This window comes from Notothenia rossii (assembly GCF_949606895.1).
Source record: "Notothenia rossii genome assembly, chromosome: 4".
NCBI classification, from domain to species: Eukaryota; Metazoa; Chordata; class Actinopteri; order Perciformes; family Nototheniidae; genus Notothenia; species Notothenia rossii.
The window spans coordinates 5,017,659-5,042,658 of record NC_136902.1 but is presented as its reverse complement, the minus strand read 5'-3'; the positions used below and the strand labels follow the sequence as shown (position 1 = coordinate 5,042,658).

Here is a 25,000-nt window from a genome sequence, read left to right as displayed (position 1 = left end):
AACTTAGATACTTCGATAACTTACAACACAATCAGTACCCTACTTTAAGTACTTTATTTTACTGCACAATTCATACTTTTCACTTTTATAGGACACATACTAAATACTACCTTTACTTAAATACAGTGTTGAATCCATGACCTTTATTGTAGTGGAGTATTCACAATGTGTCATTAGTACTTATATTGCATTAAAAGCTCTAAATATGTTGGTTTCCATCCTCACTAAATGACCCAGTAATCTTGTTGTCATTAAACGAGCCTGACTGCGTCCTGTGTGTCGGCTCAGCTGTAGATCTGTCTGCGAGGCGTTCAGGGCCAACGCTTTATTATGTTGTGCGTCTGTCCATCAGTCTACCTGTCGTCCTTATCTACCTGCATATCAGTCTTTCGGAGGCTTGGCTCAGATTCAGCTCGTGTCGGCTGTCAGACGTCAGCTGGGAGCCTCGGGCGTTTTGTTTGACTAAACATTCATTAGGCAGCAGCGTGTGGCGTTCAGGAGCCAGCTGTCTGCTGTAGTGATGCAGCAGAGATACATACATGGAAACAGGACTGCTGTAGTACTTCACATTCAATGTATTAGCTCATCATTTAGCTGATTATTGTGGAGGAAATTCTTAAGAGAAACTGATAAATGATTAATGGCCAAAGTTTGTCTTTTGTTATATTTAGTCATAAAGAAAGTTAATATAGAAGTGAAATCAATCTCAAATGCAGGAACAGAGCTACTTCCTCCTCAGAGGATAGAGAAGCTCTGTACCCTGAACACAGCTCACAGTCTCACTCTATAGAAGAGAGAAAAGCCAACTGGTCCCACCCTTAAATTCCTTTAGATATCATCTAAACATCCCCACCATTAAACCATAAAACCCCCTCGTCCTTAACCACTTCCTACACTTCCTTTTTCCTCTGTTAAACACATACGTGACTAAAAACACAATGTAACAGTGTAAAAGGCAATCAGAGTCTAAGACTATATGTTTTAAATGATTATATGATCATTTGACTCGACAATTATCATTTATAAAACTGTGAAAAGTGCTTGTTGCCAGTTTAAAGATAAGGAAAACGCTTATAATCCTGAATCTCATGTTAGTCATAGAGTGGTGTAGGAAAGAGTCTCAAAAGCTGGACATGAGTCAGCAGTTTAGCTCTTACAGGATCCCTGGTCTTGTATTCTTTACTTGAATGTGTTTTTGTGAGATGCACACACATAATACTTCCCACAGATGTATTTGTAAGTGTTTAAACCAGGCCCGGTTCCAGAACAAAATGACTCAGGGTGCATCTGAGATTAGAGAGGGTGTAGTGGTAAAGTGCTATTTTTGTTGAGTGGACCTAACACCCTCTAGGGGGGGTCCTCACCTCCTCTAGGGGGGTCCGGGAGCATGCTCCCCCGGGAAGATTTTTTTTTTAATATTGAAGTTAAAAGCATCAATCTGGTGCACTTTGAGAGCAACATTAAGAGATCTATGTGCTCTGTGCTTGATTCATGCCTTCGCAGTCCCTTATCACGTAGCCTATAAGAGCATGGCGCCAGTTGTTGTAGCCAGTTGTGGTGAAGGCATCTGACTGACTTGAACCGAAATGTCTACATGCATAGCAGAAGATGGCATCTTTTTTACATGAATATTCCAGCCAATCTCTGTTTTGAAACCATGAACTGCAAAATGAGTGCCTTACCCCTCGCAGAGGACCAGGTCCTCTGGCACTTGCGGGCCGCTGAGGGGTGGCGGTGTTTGGGGAAACGAAGACGGCTGCGGCTGCTCCGCCTCCGTGGGCGAGGCGGGCGTTAGTGTCCATGACAGTGGCCGCGGGTAACTTAATGTCCCCATGATCTGAACTGTTATTACCTGCAGTAGATGCAGTGTTACTGCTGGCGATTAGGGCTGGTTGTTTTAACCATTTTCAGAGTTCCATCACTGACTGCTGTGTAAGCACCTTGCAGATGATGAACGCGCAGCGGCACACGTCACGCGCACCTGACATAATAACGTTACTTACCGTTTAAATTGACCAAATAAATGCAGCAGACAATGTTATTTAACCACAATTACAATTGATTTTATTTCAACTATATTCTTCTTCTTCTTCTTCTTCTTCTTCTTCTTCTTCTTCTTCTTCTTCTTCTTCTTCTTCTTCTTCTTCTTCTTATTACTACTATTATTATTATTATTATTGTTATTGTACATGTCATATTTTTCACTTTTCTTTTTTTTCACTTTTCTTTTTTTTTCACTTTTAATTTTTCAAATGAGGGTGCATAACGACCATGATAACGACTCAAGTGAGGGTGCAATGCACCCTCATGCACCCCCGTAGAACCGAGCCTGGTTTGAACTCTCTCTCCACTTTCTGTCTGCAGCAGTGGAAAATGTACAGCCTGTTTCCGCTGACCTGCTGACCGGATGGAAACTGACCAGGGATGGTTATCAAGGTACAACATCCCATTCAGATCGGGTTTTCACTCAGTTATAGCATGGAAAAACACCAAGAAAAATCAGTTGACCCGTCAAATTAAGACTATTACATAAATATGTATGTGTATATTTTTTACATGTTACAATAAAACACATTTTTATCAGAAAAGGTAACAGTTAGAGTCCATAGAGTCAGCAGGGGGGGAACTGGATCCCACTGCACGGATGAACCTCATTAAAACCAATCAGATCACATAGCAAAGAGAGAGGGGGGGGGGGGGTAGACGGAGAGCAGGGTCATGTGACCTGGTAGTCAGGTCAGTCTGGCTCTTATGTCTGAACACACACTCAACAATAGAGGCAACAACACACACTCACCTGTTCTGTAAAGTAACACGAAGGGCACGCCAAGGCTCTGTTAGGAACGTTAAAGGAAGTAGAAATGATGCGTGGATTCAAACTGGGATTCGTGGAAACTTCAAAATGTAATCGGTTCTTCCTTTGACCATGCTTCACTTTTGCCTTTGTGTTTCACGAAAATCGAATACATTGTTAAAGGTTTAAGCACCAATTTGTAGAAAACACTTCTACAGCTGAGTCTGGTGGGAATGCACATGTATCTGCAGGTATTTGAACACATTAGAATAACGATGGATCCTCAGGGTAACACGAATATTTAACTATACACAATCCATCACACATGTTTCAGTCTGGAACCAAGTGGTGGATTAACTGAACAGGACCAACAGCATCATGATTAAAAAGAGCCTGAAACGGATTGAATAAAAAACAGAAACACAGAGAAAGAACTAGAAGAACAAAGTAATGGAATAAAGATGGAAATAAATGAACAAATTACTCAAAGAAAGAATGATTATAAGAGTGAGGCTGTAATCAGACCTAAAGCTGTTTCTTCTTCATTACAGACTCCTAGTGTGTGTGTGTGTGTGTGTGTGTGTGTGTGTGTGTGTGTGTGTGTGTGTGTGTGTGTGTGTGTGTGTGTGTGTGTGTGTGTGTGTGTGTGTGTGTGTGTGTGTGTGTGTGTGTGTGTGTGTGTGTGTGTGTATCTATATAAAGACATGGACATCTTTGATGGGACCTATACATGTGTTTGTTTCGTTGTGTGTGTATTAATGTGTGTGTGTGTTTCTTGCCGCAGTGCCACATCTCCTCCCACTCTGAAGCTATAAACAAATGCAGCGGGGCTCTCATTACACACACACGCACACGCACACGCACACGCACACGCACACACACACGCACAGACACAGACACACACACACACACCGTCCAATCAATACACTGGGGCCTCTGGGGGCCCACACTGCACTCTAAGTGAGAATGAGTGTGTGTGTGTGTGTGTGTGTGTGTGTGTGTGTGTGTGTTAAGTCTGTTTAAGGCAGTGAAAAGTTGACCTGAGCCCACACTTTTCGGCTTTATACAACAAAACAACCTAATAGGGCGTTCACTGTCCTCCTCTGTAATGTGTTCACTGTCCTCCTCTGTGATGCGTTCACTGTCCTCCTCTGTGATGCGTTCAATGTCCTCCTCTGTGATGCGTTCACTGTCCTCCTCTGGGATGCGTTCACTGTCCTCCTCTGTGATGCATTCAATGTCCTCCTCTGTGATGTGTTCACTGTCCTCCTCTGTGATGCGTTCACTGTCCTCCTCTGTGATGCGTTCACTGTCCTCCTCTGTGATGCGTTCACTGTCCTCCTCTGTGATGCGTTCACTGTCCTCCTCTGTGATGCGTTCACTGTCCTCCTCTGTGATGCGTTCACTGTCCACCTCTGTGATGTGTTCACTGTCCTCCTCTGTGATGCATTCACTGTCCTCCTCTGGGATACGTTCACTGTCCACCTCTGTGATGTGTTCACTGTCCTCCTCTGTGATGCATTCACTGTCCTCCTCTGTGATGCGTTCACTGTCCTCCTCTGGGATACGTTCACTGTCCTCCTCTGTGATGCATTCCCTGTCCTCCTCTGTGATGCGTTCACTGTCCACCTCTGTGATGTGTTCACTGTCCTCCTCTGTGATGCATTCAATGTCCTCCTCTGTGATGCGTTCACTGTCCTCCTCTGTGATGCGTTCACTGTTCACCTCTGTGATGCGTTCACTGTCCTCCTCTGTGATGCATTCACTGTCCTCCTCTGTGATGCGTTCACTGTCCACCTCTGTGATGCGTTCACTGTCCTCCTCTGTGATGCATTCAATGTCCTCCTCTGTGATGCGTTCACTGTCCTCCTCTGTGATGCATTCAATGTCCTCCTCTGTGATGCGTTCACTGTCCTCCTCTGTGATTACTTTCAATGTTTACAGACTCGTGCTGTGTTCAAAAATCAGATAACAGTTTATCACAAATTGATGGAGAAAGCCAATTATTCCTGACTCAAAGCAACAACCGTTTGTTTTCTGTCCCGAGTGTTAAGCATTAAACCAGGACTGACATGTTAAGGATTGTCACTTTAACATCACAAGAAACAGTAAAGGCTTCGCCAGGGGAAACTGTTTTGCTCCAGTTATGCCCGATTTGATTCTTAAAAAAGTGTTGACTGTCGTCCCTTGTGATGTGTTCACTGTCCCGCTTTGATGCCTCCACTGTTTTTTTATGCTTTTCCTTTGTCCCTTGGTTATGTGTTTAATGTTCTCTGTGGTGATGCGTTTACTGTCCTTGTCTGAAATGTGTTTACTGACCTCAATTAGTGGTGCGTTTAATGTCCGAGCGTGATGTCGTTATGTCTTTTAATGCGTCTACTGTCCTCTGTTGTGATGTGTTCACTGTCCTCCAGGAAGAAAAGACATTAAGGCATGCTTACTTATGAGGCGTGTTGTCAGACATGTTGCTAGAACAATAGCACACACACACACACACACACACACACACACACACACACACACACACACACACACACACACACACACACACACACACACACACACACACGCACACACCCTGGGTCTATATTTAGCGTGCCGCAGCAGATGAAAACTCGTGAATTTTTTAACTCTGTAACCCGACGTCCACCTCACTCTCTCCGTCTCCGTCAGAGATGCGTGGATCTCCGTGGCAACCCCCCCCCTGGTTTCCCGGGCGATGAGGGAGCCCTGTTTCATGACGTCATCGTTCATCTCCGAACTCCATCACACCCCGAAATCACCTTCAATGTGTTAAAACTAAACGTCTTCTCGCGTCACTTTCTCCGGGCCGTAGCCACGTGACCCGACATGTCAGACGTCCAATGAATCGTCAGAAGACGCTCTTTCCTACTAGTTATGTTCCATCTTTTTATTCTCACATTTAACGTTTAATAATTACAAATAACGTTTGGTTTAACCTGTGTTTTACTTCTTGTCCTTCAGGCACCAGAGTCCCTTCTGATGGCGACTTCATTATCTTTAAAGGGGAGTTTTTATCTCATGAACATTTAAAAATGTTTGTGCTTTTTTTCCCCAGTCTTTTTTGCTTTTGTTTGTTTTTTCTTATCCATTTTATTGCATGTTGTGTATACATTGAGTTTAGTTTGTTTACATTTTCTCTTGTAAATCCTTGATTATTTCAAAAACTGCTAAATAAATTATAATTAATACAAAAATTATGCAATTTTACATAATTTGAAACCAAAAATGATTACCCATATTTCATAACTACACACAACAAGCCAACATGTGCTATTGTTAATTATTGTATTATGTATACATATCAAAGCCTTCATGTCAACTTAAGGAGTTAGGACGGTTAAATTAATATCCTGCAAAGAAAAAGCAGAAATCTTTCGAATAATATTTCATTAATTTATAAACTTATCATCAAATTCAATTGGAATGGAAACGCAGAATCCAGCTTGCAGTTACGCACTTTTTTTGACCTTATCTTTCAAATTAAATATGAGATTTCTTTACTTTTGTCTTTATTCTCCATTTCCATACGCTGTTTCACGCCTAGGGTTCGGTTCCTTTGAGAAACAAATCAACCTTTGTTTTTATTTTAGTTTCCGTCTGGTTCATGTTCACACTGACTCCTTATTATGACTTGAACTGATGACTCTGTCACACAGGTTCTAATGGACTTAATGAAGTGTACAGGAACACAGAGGACACAGACACAACAGCTTGATTTGATTTTTGAATATTTCTTCAGTTGAATTCTACTTAAAGTTCAGGGTAATCAACTCTTAAAAACATACTGTTCCATTTTTTTCCTATAAATGGATGTTTTCAAAGTAAATTAATAATCGTTTTTAATAATCGTGATATCAAGTATTGACCCAAATAATCGAGATTATGATTTTTGCTAGAGATGTCCCGATCCGATCACGTGATTGGGGATCGGAGCCGATCACGTGATTTTCAAAATATCGGAATCGGGAGAAAAAAAATCGGGGATCGGGATTTCTTTTTTTGTTTTTGATTTTTGAAATCCTTTTTTAAAAAAAATGGTATTCAATGTTACAAAACAAAAATGACCATGTTCAAGTCTTAAAGTCATCCTGAGGCCTTAGTCTTGGTTTCAAATTACACAACATCATGTATGTGTTGCTTCTTTGGGGCTTGTTTTCATAGACCTGCTTATTTCTCTCAAATCTGGCAACAGAGTGGGCGCAGTGTCTAATTGTAGCAGTAAGCTAACGAGTACTGAAAGCTTTATTTTTGTTTTGATCCAATGCTGCACAACTGAACTGATCCAATGCTGCTGTGAAAGAAAGAAGCTATATCCATGTTGGATAGAATATCCAATTTAAATAAAAAAATAACCTTAAGGGACAAATTGAATGCTTTTTTTTCTCTTAATGCATTGCATAAAGATCGGATCGGGAAAAATCGGTATCGGCAAATTGTCAAAATCAAATGATCGGAATCGGATCGGGAGCAAAAAAAGGTGATCGGGACATCCCTAGTTTTTGTCATCATCGAGCAGCCCTACTTACTTATTGATGCATGTATACGTTAACACATGCATTGCACATATAAACGCTGGTTATGCAGAGTTATTTTAAGACGTCTTGTTGAACAGTCGATGGATTTAATTATAGTTTCAGAATAGATGCGTGAAGGAAGCACTTTTTCTTTAGCTGCTACCAGACCTTTTTCATGGCAGCTTAAAGAAGAAAATGCATTTACTTTAAGGTAAACATGTGACTTAAAACACAGGATCGAGTTCTTTCTTTCACGGTTGATGAAAGTAGATTTACTGCAGATCAGTCCTCCAGTTGATCTTCTGTTTCTCTGCTGTTTGTGTTCTGTAGAGCTGAAGATGAAGTGATGAACAACACCATGCAGATACAAGAGCAAACATGAGGAAAGGAGACGGACACACGGACTCATGGAGCAAAGAGAAAAGGTACCCGACACACAGAAGATGGTACAAGTGACAGTGGTTTTGTGGGTTTATGTGAAGTAAAGTCAGACAAATAAACTTTAAAACAGGGAATTAACTGAATCAAAGATGCTCAAAACGTTCGACCACCGTGATGAGCTCAAACAGACAAACTGACTATTTTAAATTAAAGTGAACAATGCCAACGAAAAGGCTCTGGAGAAGTGGTATTTTAGCTAGTTCGACTGAAACCCCACTCAATATAATCTGATGATTAAACCAGGTTAATTGACTAAAAGTATACTGTTATAGTTTAAAAAGAAACACACAAATACACACACACAGACAAGCAGATGAAAATGTAACGCTTCATGTCAAAAAAGAATCTATATATGATAAAAACTGACAAGGAAATAAGACACAGGACACAAAGAAGAACAGCTGAGATATTGTGTGAAACATTACAACTGATGCCTCTTTCACACTGATGCATTCTGGGTAACGGGGTAAAGGAAAGAGCTGTGGGACTCGTGGTTCTGCACAGCAAGACTTTCAGAACACGAGTGAGTGAAGCATCTGTTAATGTGTGTGTGTGTGTGTGTGTGTGTGTGTGTGTGTGTGTGTGTGTATTGCATGAGAAAGAAGTGCTAGCTAGTTCTCTTTAATCTAACTTGACCACCTGCTGACCTTCATTTGTGTGTGTGTGTGAGCTGTGTGTAGATGTTCATCTGTCTGACTGCACACTCACCTATTTTGCTGTGTGTGTGTGTGTGTGTGTGTGTGTGTGTGTGTGTGTGTGTGTGTGTGTGTGTGTGTGTGTGTGTGTGTGTGTGTGTGTGTACGAGTGTGTTTTTTCCTGTATCTTTGTGTGACGCTGACCGGCCCAGACCAAGCAAGGAGGCAGAGGCAGCACGTCCCAAATATAACCCGGTGTGGGCATTTATTAAATCATGAACACAATACACACAGCCTCAATCCTGCTGCTGCTGCTGTTCACGTGGGCACAGCCTGCAGCCTCCAGGATCTCACACACACTCCCTTGCTAACAGCAAAACCCCAGAGCCTAAATGCCCAACCCAATCAACCCAACAGGACACAGGTGAGGGGGGAGGAGACAACACAGGCACCAGGTGGACACAATCAGCGACAGACATGGGGAAAGGGGAACACTTTTCAACAACAAAAAGCTGAACAACCCGTAACGGAGGCCGAGATCTACGAGCCCAGAGATCGCCTCCTCCGTGACACCTTGTCTGTTTTAAGGTTTCAGAATTAGTTTTACATTTCTACGTCTGCATCGGTTCAGCTGCAAGCGTCATCACCTGCTTGTGTCTTCATGTAAAGCCCAACATGTATGATGTGGGGACTGTTTCATCAAACTCCTTTTCTTCCTCCTTTCCTCACCTCATATCCTTTCCTCTTTCCTCCACTCTAGCCTTCTCCTAAATAAATACATACAAACATTTTTTTCTCACCCCATTTTCATTTCCTCCTGCTTTTAAATACATAAACCCACAAATAGTCAAACCCCTCTTCTTCTTTTCTCTTCCATCTTCACTTCCTCCTCCTCCTTAAATTCAGAAACATATAAACATATACATATAGTTAAATATATTCCCTCACCTGCCCTTCCTGCTTTTAAACACTGTTCTAAAACTCCTTCTACTCTTCATCCACTTACTGTGTTTCCCCTTTCTCCCAGTCCATTTCCTCCCTCTATAAATCCATATCTTCTTACCTCCCCCCCTCTCTCTTTCTCCCCCCTCTTCACTCTCACCCTCTTTCAGCTTTTACATCCACAACTTTGTGTCTGAACTTGGCTCATTCTGTGCGAGTGTCTCATCTATCATGCACGAGTGTTACATTATAAACCGTGGGTCACTGCGCCGCCCTTAGCTAAAACTCTCTGTCTCTGTGAGAGCGATGCACACACACACACACACACACACACACACACACACACACACACACACACACACACACACACACACACACACACACACACACACACACACACACACACACACACACACACACACACACACACACACACACACACACACACACACACACACACCATGTATACATCACTTCAGGGGACATTGCATTGATTTACATGCATTTCCTGGAGACTTATCCTAACCATAACCAACACATGCCTAACCCTAACCAAGTCTTCACCCTAAAATTAATGATTCCATTATGTCCCCATAAGGGAGGCGGGTCCCCACACGTGACTGTGTAAACAGATTTAGGTCCCCACAAGTATAGTAATGCTAGGACACACACGCACACACACACACACACACACACACACACACACACACACACACACACACACACACACACACACACACACACAGAGTTTACAGTTTTAATGGTATCAGGACACATGTTTTGTCTCTATATCATCTTTTCAGATATGACTCATTCTTCAGAGCACACAAACCCCTGAAAGTTGATTTATTCTTCAACTTCTACGCATAAGATATGAAGCTTATTTGCATAATCTATACAAGATCACTTTTGCAAATAAGATAAGATAACACATATTGTGTTTTTTAGGACCTTACTTATTACTTTTCAACACTCAGGAAAGTCCTTTTTATTTGCAAGCTTGAAATATAGAATTGAATTAAAACATTGTCTGTAACAATAGCTGCAACTTCAGTGTGTGACATCTCACTAAAACCATTTAAGAGACGCATTAAAAGCAGACCTGCAGCATGCATCCTCAAAGATCTTACTGCAGACCGGGATTAAGTTGCTTCCCAGAAAAAGCCATCTACCTTGGAATAAACAACCAATCTGCTTAACTGGCAGTCATTTCACCAACTTTTAATATAAACGAAATCATCTTCCAAATTGGGATCAATAAAGTATACCTACCTACCTACCTACCTACCTACCTACCTACCTACCTCCTACCTACCTGCCTGCCTACCTACCTACCTACCTACCTACCTACCTACCTACCTACCTACCTCCTACCTACCTGCCTACCTACCTACCTACCTACCTACCTACCTACCTACCTACCTACCTACCTACCTACCTCCTACCTACCTGCCTGCCTACCTACCTCCTACCTACCTACCTACCTACCTACCTACCTACCAACCAACCTATCTACCTACCTACCAACCTACCTACCTACCTACCTACCTACCTACCTACCTACCTACCTACCAACCTACCTACCTACCTACCTACCCACCTACCTACCTACCTACCTACCTACCTACCTACATATCTACCTACCTACCTACCTACCTACCTACCTACCTACCTACCTACCTACCTACCTCCTACCTACCTACCAACCAACCTATCTACCTACCTACCAACCTACCTACCTACTTACCTACCTACCTACCTACCTACCTACCTACCTACCTACCTACCTACCTACCTACCAACCAACCTACCTACCTACCTACCAACCTACCTACCTACCTACCTACCTACCTACCTACCTACCTACCTACCAACCTACCTACCTACCTCCTACCTACCTACCAACCAACCTATCTACCTACCTACCAACCTACCTACCTACTTACCTACCTACTTACCTACCTACCTACCTACCTACCTACCTACCTACCTACCTACCTACCTACTTTCGCCAACTTTTACATGATAGCTTCAATAAAAAAGCAAGCCGAAATTACAAACAAGCAAGCAAAAATAACTAGAATACTTTATGTCGTTCTGTAACAGTGTTGTGTTGGCTGTGAAGGAGAGAACATCTCATATTAAGCACATTTAATTACAAATAAACTCATTAAAACTCATCAGGTGACAGGCTTTAAATAGATCTTAAAATATAATTAATAGAACTTAATAAATAGTAATAATATGTAATAATTAAATACAACATTTAACTTAATTATTAATTAATTAATTACAATTAAATAATAATTAATAATTAACTTAATAGATTTTAAATAAATCTTTAAATAGATGTGTATCAGTTTCCTGAGTGACAGAAAAACACTTAAGAGAATATACTCTTTATGTGGATGCACTTAAGTATTTATCTACTACAAGTATCATTTATGTTTAATCAGCTGTAATAATGTGTATTAATTTTTCGTTTAGCAGTTTTTTGTTGCGTGTCATCTGCATAGAGACTTTAGCATATATTAAGTTTCCACATTATGTTACAAACCTAAACAAAGTCCACTTGTTTGTATGCTAAGCTAGGCTAACACATCATCTAAATATAAGGTATTTTTCTTTAATAATAAATGCCATAATAATACAGCTATTTCAAACGTTATTTTCTATTCACAGTTATTAGGGGGGAGCACAATATCCGATTTGATCATTTTGTTATTTCCTTGATCATATAGACATATCTAAATGTAGCTTCCGCCCCTTGAAGACATGAAGTGTTTTGTCAGACCTTAATAACACCTGAGTGCTCTGGATGTGAAGCAGCACTCAGGTGTGGCAGAGCAGCGCTAAGCTGAACAATTTACACCTCAGCATGAATCATTCATGGAGGGGGGGGAATCTTGTAAATTTGACACGAAACAAACACTTACCTGCTGGCTTCACGCCGAGCGAGCACCAGTTTCAGGGTTTAAAGGGCCTTAAATCCACTGCAGATCAAAAACAAGGACATATCCGAGATTAATAGCAAATAATATATATCCTCTGATTGGTTATACCTAGCGGTGTCATTGATTATTATATATTTAGAGTTTAAGTTAGTATTTACTTAAATTTTGGGGGGGGGTGAAACAAATACAAGTGTGGTGGTCTGATGAAGAAATGCATGACACACTGCTGAGAGAAATCAGAGGGTTTTTTATTGTCATTATAACATGAAATATTGGCTTAAAGTCCGACAACTTTTCGACCCGAAGCTAAAGCATCGACAGAATTACTGGAAGACGTTGGATTCAAACTTGGCAATGTGAGTAATTTGCTTTAATTTAATTCATTCTGCACATTGGTTTTCACCCTCTGTCTGAAACCAGAGCCCAGTCTGCTCTGACTGGTTAGCTGGCCGGCTCTGTTGTGATTGGTCAACTGCTTAGGGATGTCCCACCCCTTAGCCTATGTTGGAGCGCTAGCCAATAGAAGGGTGAGTGTTCCATAGTGATGTCACTACGTTCAGGAAGTAAACAAAGGAGTCCAATGGAGGCGTTTCAGGCAGGGGGGAGGGGGAGAGAAACTCCCTCTGCAGCGTCTGTTGGCTAATTTGAGAAATGTTCTATATAATATTTCCTATTGCTTATATTTGATATAATATTTCACACTTTCTAAGTATTTGTATTTTAACGTCTGAACACACTGCTGCCTTTGTAACAAAATCATCTCCCCTACCTACCTACCTACCTACCTACCTACCTACCTACCTACCTACCTACCTACCTACCTACCCACCTACCCATCTACCTACCTACCTACCCACCTACCTACCTACCTACCCACCTACCTACCTACCTACCTACCCACCTACCTACCTACCTACCTACCCACCTACCTACCTACCTACCTACCTACCCACCTACCCACCTACCCATCTACCCACCTACCTACCTACCTATCTACCCACCTACCTACCTACCTACCTACCTACCTACCTACCTACCTACCTACCTACCTACCTACCCACCTACCTACCCACCTACCTACCTACCCACCTACCTACCTACCCACCTACCTACCTACCTACCTACCCACCTACCCACCTACCTACCTACCTATCTACCCACCTACCTACCTACCTATCTACCCACCTACCTACCTACCCACCTACCTACCTACCTACCTACCTACCTACCTACACCTACCTACCCACCTACCTACCTACCTACCTACCCACCCACCTACCTACCCACCTACCTACCTACCTACCTACATATCTACCTACCCACCCACCTACCCACCTACCCACCTACCTACCGACCTACCTACCCACCTACCTACCCACTTACCCACCTACCCACCTACCTACCTACCTACCTACCTACCTACCTACCTACCTACCTACCTACCTACCTACCTACCTACCTACCTACCTACCTACCTACCTACAACTCTTAAAGTGGAATCATTGAAATGAAGGTTTCCAGATTATCACCCCGGTGAAACTCAAGGACTTTTGTTTTTCTCGCTGCACACTAAAAATAAAATAATGCTGCCGTTAATAAAAAGCCCATGATGTAGGTGTGATTTCAAACCCTGCTGTCCAGAGTTAAATAAACTTCCCTTCATACATCATCCTTACATTATATATTATTATATCCACCCAGTCAGTGAGTTTATTACTTTTCCTCTCCGGAGGCTTCGGACCAGACAGGGAGGAAGAGGAAGATATTGGAGATGGAGATTGTGATCCAACAGGGAAACGTTGTTGTGTTTGTTCACGAGATGAGTTTTAAACTTATGAGCGACGACAGGAAGTGACTCCACTATGTTAGGAGGAGAATGAAATGCCTGCAGAAGCTGTGAAGAAGGATGGAATCTCTCTAAAAGAATAAATTAGGCGTTTTTCTGATGGCTTTATACATGCAAACAAACACCAGAATATCATCCTGACGTGTGGTGGTTTGATAAAGGAGGCTCAAGCTGTTGCACTTTTATTAAGTCCCTTTGGATAGTAGCTGAAGCCAAAATAAATGTCATTTAATTCACCTTGAACGGCTTCACCGAGCTCAGAGAACAAACTATTTTGTGAACACGTCAATAATTATAATCCAGTAATATAATATATATCATTTAATGGTCACACATGCAGAGCACACAGCACACACAGTGACATGTGTTCTCTGCTTTTAACCCATCCTCGTACCAGGAGTCTAGTACTAGGAGCAGTGGGCAGCTATTGTACAGCAATGGGAGTGAGGGGGGAAGGGCACTATCCACTGCCTTGCTCAAGGGCACCACGTCAGGGCAGGAGGTGAACTTGGACCTCTCCAAGTAGAAGTCCACACTCCATATTTTTTTAGGTCTGGTCGGGGACTTGAACCGGCGACCCTACGGCTCACAAGCCCCTACTGACTGAGCCACTGCCAGACTTTAGGTTAGCATTTTAAATGTAGAGGCAAGCACACGTTAATAAACACATTATTATAAAATTAAGTGAACATATAAAGGTGTTGAAACGGCTGCAAGGAATAAACAATAATACATTCTAAACAAATAATGCGAGTATATTGGTAAACTGTATATAACAGTGATTATTGCACAATAGTGGTGTTGCTGTCTGTCTAGTTGCAGCTAGTAATAACACAAGTAAAACATTGAAATAGTAGAAATCTAATAATGGAAAAAATTATAGAAAAATAGGTTTTAGGACATCTATTCTACTTTTAGTTGTGTATACTAATTTATTCTAATTCCTCATACTATACATCTCTTTTCTTTGTGCTGCTGCAACACCCGCATTTCCTCTTTGGGGATCAATAAGACTAATCATATGTCTACGGTTTCAACCATTTTCAATGTTAAATACTGCTATATTTTACTATATTTTTTAGTGTCATTATAGTTTACTTAAAATAGTTTTCTATCTGTGTTTTTAATTGTTGTTGTACTTTGCTACACCAAGTCAAATTCCTCGTATGTGTCAGCCTACCTGGTAATAAACCTGATTCTGATTTCTAACGGTACGTCCACACAGCCACGTTAAAAAAATCTTGGAGGTGGGAGTATCTGAAGCTTGGGGATTTTTTGCGAGCAACGCGACCAACAACCAATCACATGAATCTCCCGCCCCCGACATACAAAGCAATAGCAATGTTAAAACGAAGTAAACTGGATATAAACTCTCCAAACAGGCGAAAACCTACCAGTTTCACCCACTGTCTCTGCCACCTCCCTCCATGCCTGGTTCCTCTGGTTTGTATCCCGGTAAGTTAATAGGGACTGGTCATAAAGAACCGGGTGATTTGCTACAGCAATAACTAATTTCTCCTCCATTTTGTTAGGAATATAGAAAATGAATGTCTCTCCCAGCTTGCACGCGGTTTGATTGGCTAGCGCTTGAACTGTCAGATTTGCATAAACAGGATTTGATTGGCTGACGCTTCCACCTCAGCTTAAAAAGTTGAACATTGCTCAACTTTTGAATCCTGAAAATCCTGGAAATCTCCGCTTTGCTTCCCACAATGCAGTTCGGCGAAAAGCGAGGCAACGTGACGTCACCCCATTCAAAGTGAGTGGGCAGAGAAGCGTTGGAAGATTTGTTAACGCTGCTGTGTGGACGGGCCGTAAGTGTTGTTACACATCTTGTGTTTTCCCCCTCTGGTTTTAAGACAGTGGAAATTATTCCAGTTTTTAATTTAGATTCACTTTTTGACAGAAATAACTTTTTCCAAGCTATTTTTTTTGACGAAATGATTGCTAAGGTTTCACATGCAGGACTTTAACTTGTAACAGAGTATTTCTACACTCTGGTATTAATACTTATAGTTAAATAAAGTCGTAGTACTTGTTCGTCTGCTGGTGAAGGTCAGTGTGACCGGTCAGTTAACTTGTCGTTTGACTCGCCTCTCCTCCCGATGAACTCTCAGGACGTTCTGGGAGTTCCCTGTTTGTCTGGGAAATTTCAGTCCACTCGGCACTGCCGCCTATATATAGACACACACACACACACACACACACACACACACACACACACACACACACACACACACACACACACACACACACACACACACACACACACACACACACACACACACACACACACACACGCACACACACACACACACACACACACACACACACACACAGAGTCAAAGTGTGTCTCCTCTTACGATCAATACGTCCACAAAAAGCCTTTCCTCTGACCCTCCCTCCACTTCTTCTCTTCTTTCCTCCTGAAACGCCTTTGAAGGAAATTAAAACCCATTATATTTCATTCTGTGTAGATCTCTGAGAAATGCAAAAGGTCTTCAGGAATGAGATCCATTCATGCAATCTACTTTTCTAAGGCGGAGTGTAATAGAAATGATGATATAGACATGTTTGCTTCATTTTACAAAAGTTACCCAAAGCCCCCAAAAACCTGAGAGAGAGCAAACAACACAATCACTCTTCATTCAGCCTTTTCCAACTCGTGCTCTGTGCCTCTACGGTGCTGGAGTATCTCTGCAGAAAGCTTAAATACTCAAAGACACTCTCTTGACTTGAAGCAGGAAGTAGAGTAGGATGTTGATGGGATGAAGAAAAAGGCAAATTCTGTATCCAATGAGAAGTAGACTTTTGATGAGCTCAAACTCAGCTGGATATGATGACTGGAGGTAGATGGGATAAATACTGATATACACCTGAACATCAGCAGGAGAGAACTCTTTAAAGTAGAGACACTACATACTGATATACACCTGAACATCAGCAGGAGAGGACTCTTTAAAGTAGAGACACTACATACTGATATACACCTGGACATCAGCAGGAGAGGACTCTTTAAAGTAGGGACCCTACATACTGATATACACCTGGACATCAGCAGGAGAGAACTCTTTAAAGTAGAGACACTACATACTGATATACACCTGGACATCAGCAGGAGAGGACTCTTTAAAGTAGGGACCCTACATACTGATATACACCTGGACATCAGCAGGAGAGGACTCTTTAAAGTAGAGACACTACATACTGATATACACCTGAACATCAGCAGGAGAGGACTCTTTAAAGTAGAGACACTACATACTGATATACACCTGAACATCAGCAGGAGAGGACTCTTTAAAGTAGAGACACTACATACTGATATACACCTGAACATCAGCAGGAGAGGACTCTTTAAAGTAGAGACACTACATACTGATATACACCTGAACATCAGCAGGAGAGGACTCTTTAAAGTAGAGACACTACATACTGATATACACCTGAACATCAGCAGGAGAGGACTCTTTAAAGTAGAGACACTACATACTGATATACACCTGAACATCAGCAGGAGAGGACTCTTTAAAGTAGAGACACTACATACTGATATACACCTGAACATCAGCAGGAGAGGACTCTTTAAAGTAGAGACACTACATACTGATATACACCTGAACATCAGCAGGAGAGGACTCTTTAAAGTAGAGACACTACATACTGATATACACCTGAACATCAGCAGGAGAGGACTCTTTAAAGTAGAGACACTACATACTGAAATACACCTGAACATCAGCAGGAGAGGACTCTTTAAATTAGAGACACTACATACTGATATACACCTGAACATCAGCAGGAGAGGACTCTTTAAAGTGGAGATACTACATACTGATATACACCTGAACATCAGCAGGAGAGGACTCTTTAAAGTAGAGACACTACATACTGATATACACCTGGACATCAGCAGGAGAGAACTCATTAAAGTAGATACACTACATACTGATATACACCTGAACATCAGCAGGAGAGAACTCTTTAAAGTAGAGACACTACATACTGATATACACCTGAACATCAGCAGGAGAGGACTCTTTAAAGTAGAGACACTACATACTGATATACACCAGAACATCAGCAGGAGAGGACTCTTTAAAGTAGAGATACTACATACTGATATACACCTGAACATCAGCAGGAGAGGACTCTTTAAATTAGAGACACTACATACTGATATACACCTGAACATCAGCAGGAGAGGACTCTTTAAAGTAGAGATACTACATACTGATATTCACCTGAACATCAGCAGGAGAGGACTCTTTAAAGTAGAGACACTACATACTGATATACACCTGAACATCAGCAGGAGAGGACTCTTTAAAGTAGAGACACTACATACTGATATACACCTGAACATCAGCAGGAGAGGACTCTTTAAAGTAGAGACACTACATACTGATATACACCTGAACATCAGCAGGAGAGGACTCTTTAAAGTAGAAACGCTACATACTGATATACACCTGAACATCAGCAGGAGAGCACTCTTTAAAATAGAGACACTACATACTGATATACACCTGAACATCAGCAGGAGAGGACTCTTTAAAGTAGAGACACTACATACTGATATACACCTGAACATCAGCAGGAGAGGACTCTTTAAAGTAGAGACACTACATACTGATATACACCTGAACATCAGCAGGAGAGGACTCTTTAAAGTAGAGACACTACATACTGATATACACCTGAACATCAGCAGGAGAGGACTCTTTAAAGTAGAGACACTACATACTGAAATACACCTGAACATCAGCAGGAGAGCACTCTTTAAAATAGAGACACTACATACTGATATACACCTGAACATCAGCAGGAGAGGACTCTTTAAAGTGGAGATACTACATACTGATATACACCTGAACATCAGCAGGAGAGGACTCTTTAAAGTAGAGACACTACATACTGATATACACCTGAACATCAGCAGGAGAGGACTCATTAAAGTATATACACTACATACTGATATACACCTGAACATCAGCAGGAGAGCACTCTTTAAAGTAGAGACACTACATACTGATATACACCTGAACATCAGCAGGAGAGGACTCTTTAAAGTAGAGACACTACATACTGATATACACCTGAACATCAGCAGGAGAGGACTCATTAAAGTATATACACTACATACTGATATACACCTGAACATCAGCAGGAGAGCACTCTTTAAAGTAGAGACACTACATACTTATATACACCTGAACATCAACAGGAGAGGACTCTTTAAAGTAGAGACACTACATACTGATATACACCTGAACATCAGCAGGAGAGGACTCTTTAAAGTAGAGTCTAAAAGGTGTGTGTGTGTGTGTGTGTGTGTGTGTGTGTGTGTGTGTGTGTGTGTGTGTGTGTGTGTGTGTGTGTGTGTGTGTGTGTGTGTGTGTGTGTGTGTGTGTGTGTTTGTTTCCCCTCTTTCCAATAGCGTACAAAGTAGTCAACAGAATTACAGCTCAATCTTTACCACAAGTGGGGAAAAAAGACGACAAAGAAAGAAAGAGAGGAGGCTGTTCAATTATATTTTTAAAGTTATTTCTTTATAATAAACCCAGTTTAACTCATATTATGTTTTGGGAGTACATTTGATTAGTTACAAGAGAGAAGAAATATCTGAAACAGCACATTAAAAATGCAAAATATATTTTATGAGTGGTAATCATTTAAAACATTTCAGACCTGACAAATGTTTGATTTCTTTACGTTGATCACATCTGGTTTCTTGGCGTAAATGCGTTACTTTTCGAAACAAATATTGTTCCTGAGAAATTATCTGTGGAGTCACAGTAAATCCGGATTGTTCAGTTGCATTATGGGAAATGTAGTATTTAGATTTGTTTGCAGTTTGACTCAAATCAAAGACTAAAAGTCAGGATATTTTTTAACTTTGCTTAATGGTGGAGGTATGTTTAACAAGTTTATAGTACTTTCCTTCAGCTTTTTTACATTCAGAATAAGTGAATAAAGTCCAAAAAGCCCTTCAAATGTTTTTTTAAATAATCTTTATAATTGACCAAATAAAAAACCAAATGTCAAGACTTTCCGAAAAAAATTGTGATAATCGTCTGAAAAATATGTGAAATATGTTAAAACAATTATGTAACTACCGTCTCTAAATATGTAAATAATACCTGAATAATTATGAAAAAAATTGGGAAGCTAAAAACATGACGATGATCTTATCTAATAGGATGCATCGCTACAAATATAGAGAGGTGAAGTCCCGCCCATCTACTTCCGACCCATGGGACCTTATTTCTGAAAAAATTATGCATTGAAGTCAATGGAGAGAGAAAACGTATCTTTCGATCCCGTTTGAATTGTGCCACGAATTACACATGTGATGTTTGTCAATCTTAAAAAATCACTTCCATGTCAAAAAAGTCACAGTTTGTCGTAAAACTGTTGAAATATAAGACTATGAAAAATACGCAACTAGAAAGACTACAAATCCCAGAGTTGCGTAAGTGAGCACGTTAGTTAGCATTACAGCCTTAGCCTTGTCATTTTTATTAGCCTTAACTTGAAGTAACATTAAGTAACCCAAAATGTTAAACAGTAAGAGTAGTAGTCATATTTCGTGAACCCTTTGAAGAGTACTGTCACACCGGTGTGATCATTCTATAATACACCATTTAAGCCCGGGGGAGACATGCTAACGCTAACGCTACATTAGCATCTGCGATCTTTTCTACTTCACGCTATCTGCACAAATGGTTAACATTGAACATTAAAAAGATCAGGCAGTTCAGGGAGAATCGAAGGAAGGCAGGCAGCTTTGCAGGACATTCTTCTGGACGTGTTTCATTGTGGTGATAGTGAGGGTAATCAATCCCTTTTTTGACAAGACTGTAGTGACGGCCATCTTGGTGACGTGTGTTGTTCCGCGAGACCAGAGATGTAGTTCATTGAGCGGTTTCACACAAAAAAAGCCTTACTTCAAAGTTTTACGGCAACACGTTTTTTTTTACACTTGCAAAATTATCTTTTAAATTGCCAAACATCACATGTGTAATTCGTGGCACAATTCAAACGGGATCGAAAGATAACTTTTCTCTCTCCATTGACTTCAATACATAATTTTTCCAAAATAAGGTCCCATGGAGATCCACTGGAAGGGGAGGGACTTCGCCTCTCTATGGGAAGGTAAACACATCTACAGCAGTCAAATGCACCAAAAAGCAGCATTAATATTAATGTAGAAACAATAATATATTAGTAACATTTCACTTATGAGTACATTTCTTTTTCTGATAATACATGTTTCCTTGTATTTCACTAGGTTTTTTTACTTTAGTATTTTCAGTGTAGGTTCTGGTACTTTTACTGCAGTGAACCCTCGCTTCATGTCTTTTAATTCTTCTTTTTATAGAAGCTGTCCTATAGGTGGGGAATACTAAATAAATGAAATGTTCTTTTAAAGGAACATACACGTGTTTTTCATGTCACGCCCCATTAACTATGAATGCAGTGTTCCTGCTGACGGTTTCTCTGAAACACTTCGTCTGTTGGGTTGCCTTTCTTCCTGCAAGGCATTTGTGTTCAGGTGTCAGTGTTGCATCATCTTCTGTGTGTACAGCAGGTAATCAACACTCAGGACAGTAACACACACACACATGCACGTGCACCCACACACACAGACACACACACACACTAGGGGTTTCACAACTACCAATATTTACTAGTCGACACATTTTTCAAAATAGTAGTCGACTAGTCGTTACGTCATAATAAAGACACACAAAGAGAGGTGTACAACTGTATTTTATATTGGAACTCATACAGTAACATTAAACACTGCATTTTAATTTGTGTTACATGGCTGAGTAAATAACAAACAGTAACTGGACTCACCAAAATCGACAGCAAAAAACTCTTGTTTACATAAATGCCACGTAAATCCAGTGCGCAACACTTTATTCGCTGTCCTCCATGATAGCGTCCACCTTTCCATATTTTTGGTTTGGTTTGAACACCAACGCATCGACATGTGAGGGAAGGAGGCTTGACCGCTTTCGGGTGACAGTGTTGCCTGCCAGGGAAAAAACCCTCTCACTCGGGGTGCTTGTGGCTGGAATAGCCAGGTAGCTCCTCGAAAGCGGGGGAAGCGGTGCACGTTTTCTGCCCACCACTCCAGTGGATTATCCATTGTGGGGATATGCGGTGCCGCTGGCAGTAATCCCGTAGCTCATCATCCGCATCACTGTTGACCCGTGTTTTCTTGCTGTTCGTTTGCCTCTGTTCATTGCTGACGCCGGTCCGTTGCTCACTGGTGCTAGCATTACTGCTAGTGCTAGCTGTCGGCAGCGGGTGTCTCATCTTCAGATGGTTGCGCATAGCAGATGCATTTGTACTTCAGTACAGCTGTACACAACTGACACTTCACTGTGGAGTTGGTTACATCTTCGTTGAAGTACTGCCATACATAAGAATGTCGGACGTGTTTTGGAGCATTTTGCAGCACCTCGTTTACCTCCATTTTTTCACGACTAGTCGACTAGGGCCTACAGCGCCGACTAGTGGTAAAGGTAGTCGACTAGTCGATTAGTTGGTGAAACCCCTAACACACACACACACACACACACACACACACACACACACACACACACACACACACACACACACACACACACACACACACACACACACACACACACACACGTACTGTTGCTCATCTTTGTTTCTGCACCAAAAAGTCTGCGTGGAAGCAGTTTGAGGCAAAAGGACATAAAACAGACAGAAAAACGCAATGAAAAGCAAAGAGAAAACACAACAACGACGCCTGCAGGAGAGGCGAGGAAACAGTGATTACCTAGTTGTGTTTAAACAAGAATCAAATCAATAAAAGGCACAAAAAGAGAGAAATATATCTAAAAAAAAGTGGACGATTAAATGCAGAATAACACAAAAATAATAAAACATATTTAGAGAAATTACCATAACTATAACTTTTATCTAAACAGCTCTTTCAATTCTGATAAACTGCACTTATTTAAATGTTTTTTATTATTATTATAGAATTTTAAGTGATTCATTTTATAAAATGTTTACATTGCTTTTCTTTTAACATTTTTTCAAATATATATATATTTTTTTATTATTATTTTATGACCAATATTTCTATATTTTCTTCTTTTTTCTTTTACAACCTAATCCTCTTTATGTATTTGTGTAAACACAAGTATACACCGAAGCAAATTCCTTGTTAACCTACTTGGCAATAAACCTGATTCTAATTCTGAATATAAAATGCATTTTCAGTGCTCTACATAAAGGAACTTTACATGGTACTAAACAGTAACGGCAAGCATTTACAGTACGTAAAAAAACACATAAAAGCATAAAATCAATTAAATTAAATGAGTTGCAACAATGATTAAATGAGGGGGTTCCTACCCAATGTGTCTTATTTAGGGAAAACACCCTTTAAGGATTTATTCATGAAGAACTGAAGATGTTTCAAAAACATAAAAAATGTATACACTGTCCAGCTGTCCCGTGTGTGTGTGTGTGTGTGTGTGTGTGTGTGTGTGTGTGTGTGTGTGTGTGTGTGTGTGTGTGTGTGTGTGTGTGTGTGTGTGTGTGTGTGTGTGTGTGTGTGTGTGACAGTCGGACAGCTGACCACCGTTTCTTTGCATTCATGATTCACAAATAACTGGAACTGAAGTGTGTGTGTGTGTGTCCGTCTCCATGTGTGTCTCTCCGTGTGTGTGTGTGTGTGTGTGTGTGTGTGTGTGTGTGTGTGTGTGTGTGTGTGTGTGTGTGTGTGTGTGTGTGTCCGTCTCCATGTGTGTGTCTCTCCGTGTGTATGTGTGTGTTTGTGTGTGTGTGTGTGTGTGTCCGTCTCCATGTGTGTGTCTCTCCGTGTGTATGTGTGTGTTTGTGTGTGTATGTGTATGTGTGTGTGTGGGTGTGTGTGTGTGTGTGTGTGTGTGTGTGTGTGTGTGTGTGTGTGTGTGTGTGTGTGTGTGTGTGTGTGTGTGTGTGTGTGTGTGTGTGTGTGTGTGTGTGTGTGTGTGTGTGTGTGTGAGAGAGTGTGTGTATATCTTGTGCATCTCCTCACTAATGCGGATGAAATCTTTCTTTTTCCTGGAGAATATTGTTTTTCAGATTAATGTTGGTAGCAAATCGCTGAGCATGCTCACTTTGTGACTTATGTTACTATGTTTTTGGACAAATGAGGCTGTTGTTTGTACACATAACATAAAGTATAACAAAATGAGATTTACTGAAGATGCACTGAAAAATGGAAAAGCTGACTCTATTTAAAATGTATTATGTCAACAAATGTCCCATAACTGTATTAGGCTAGTTGAAAGCAATAAGTTTGCTGTTTAAATGTTAAAGTCTGTAGCTCCAGAGTCCAGCTGTGTGTGTGTGTGTGTGTGTGTGTGTGTGTGTGTGTGTGTGTGTGTGTGTGTGTGTGTGTGTGTGTGTGTGTGTGTGTGTGTGTGTGTGTGTGTGTGTGTGTGTGTGTGTGTGTGTGTGTGTGTGTGTGTGTGTGTTTTGTCTCACTAAATGTTTCAGCTGGTGTGTTTCTCTCACGTGTCTAAGGGAACAGATGAAACTTGACCTCCTTCACGAGCTGCAAACCAAACCTCTGTGTTCACACTGGAAAACAGTTAATCTAAAATGAAAACATATTTCAAATGAAAACATCAAAACATGTTTCATTTAATATTGTTAATAATTAGTTAACGAAATTGCTTTTTTTTTTGTCTCACACATCACGATGTATGAATGAACTGAAGCAACAAACGTAAGCCAGAGAAAAGAAACAGCGGCAGTACAGACGTTCTTACGGAGCCCCTAAAGCAGGGGTCTGCAACCTTTTTGAC

General features: G+C 40.9%; 1 protein-coding gene across 5 annotated transcripts in view; it reads left to right on the top strand.

Annotated features, from left to right (window-relative positions):
- Positions 1–2,272: 2,272 nt before the first annotated feature.
- kcnd1 (potassium voltage-gated channel, Shal-related subfamily, member 1) overlaps positions 2,273–25,000 on the top strand; it is a 114,288-nt gene continuing 91,560 nt past the window's right edge. Inside the window, exons 1-3 of one of the 5 annotated variants that reach the window (XM_079676902.1) lie at positions 2,274–2,436; positions 7,663–7,757; positions 8,621–8,665. Coding sequence is in view for 1 of the 5 variants with exons in the window: in XM_079676905.1 (XP_079533031.1) it covers positions 7,740–7,757 (18 nt within the window). In the remaining 4 variants the exon portion in view is untranslated. Of the gene's footprint in view, positions 2,437–6,460; positions 7,758–8,620; positions 8,666–24,043 lie in introns of those variants that run through there. The other 4 variants (XM_079676905.1, XM_079676903.1, XM_079676906.1 and 1 more) reach the window with 4 other exon arrangements.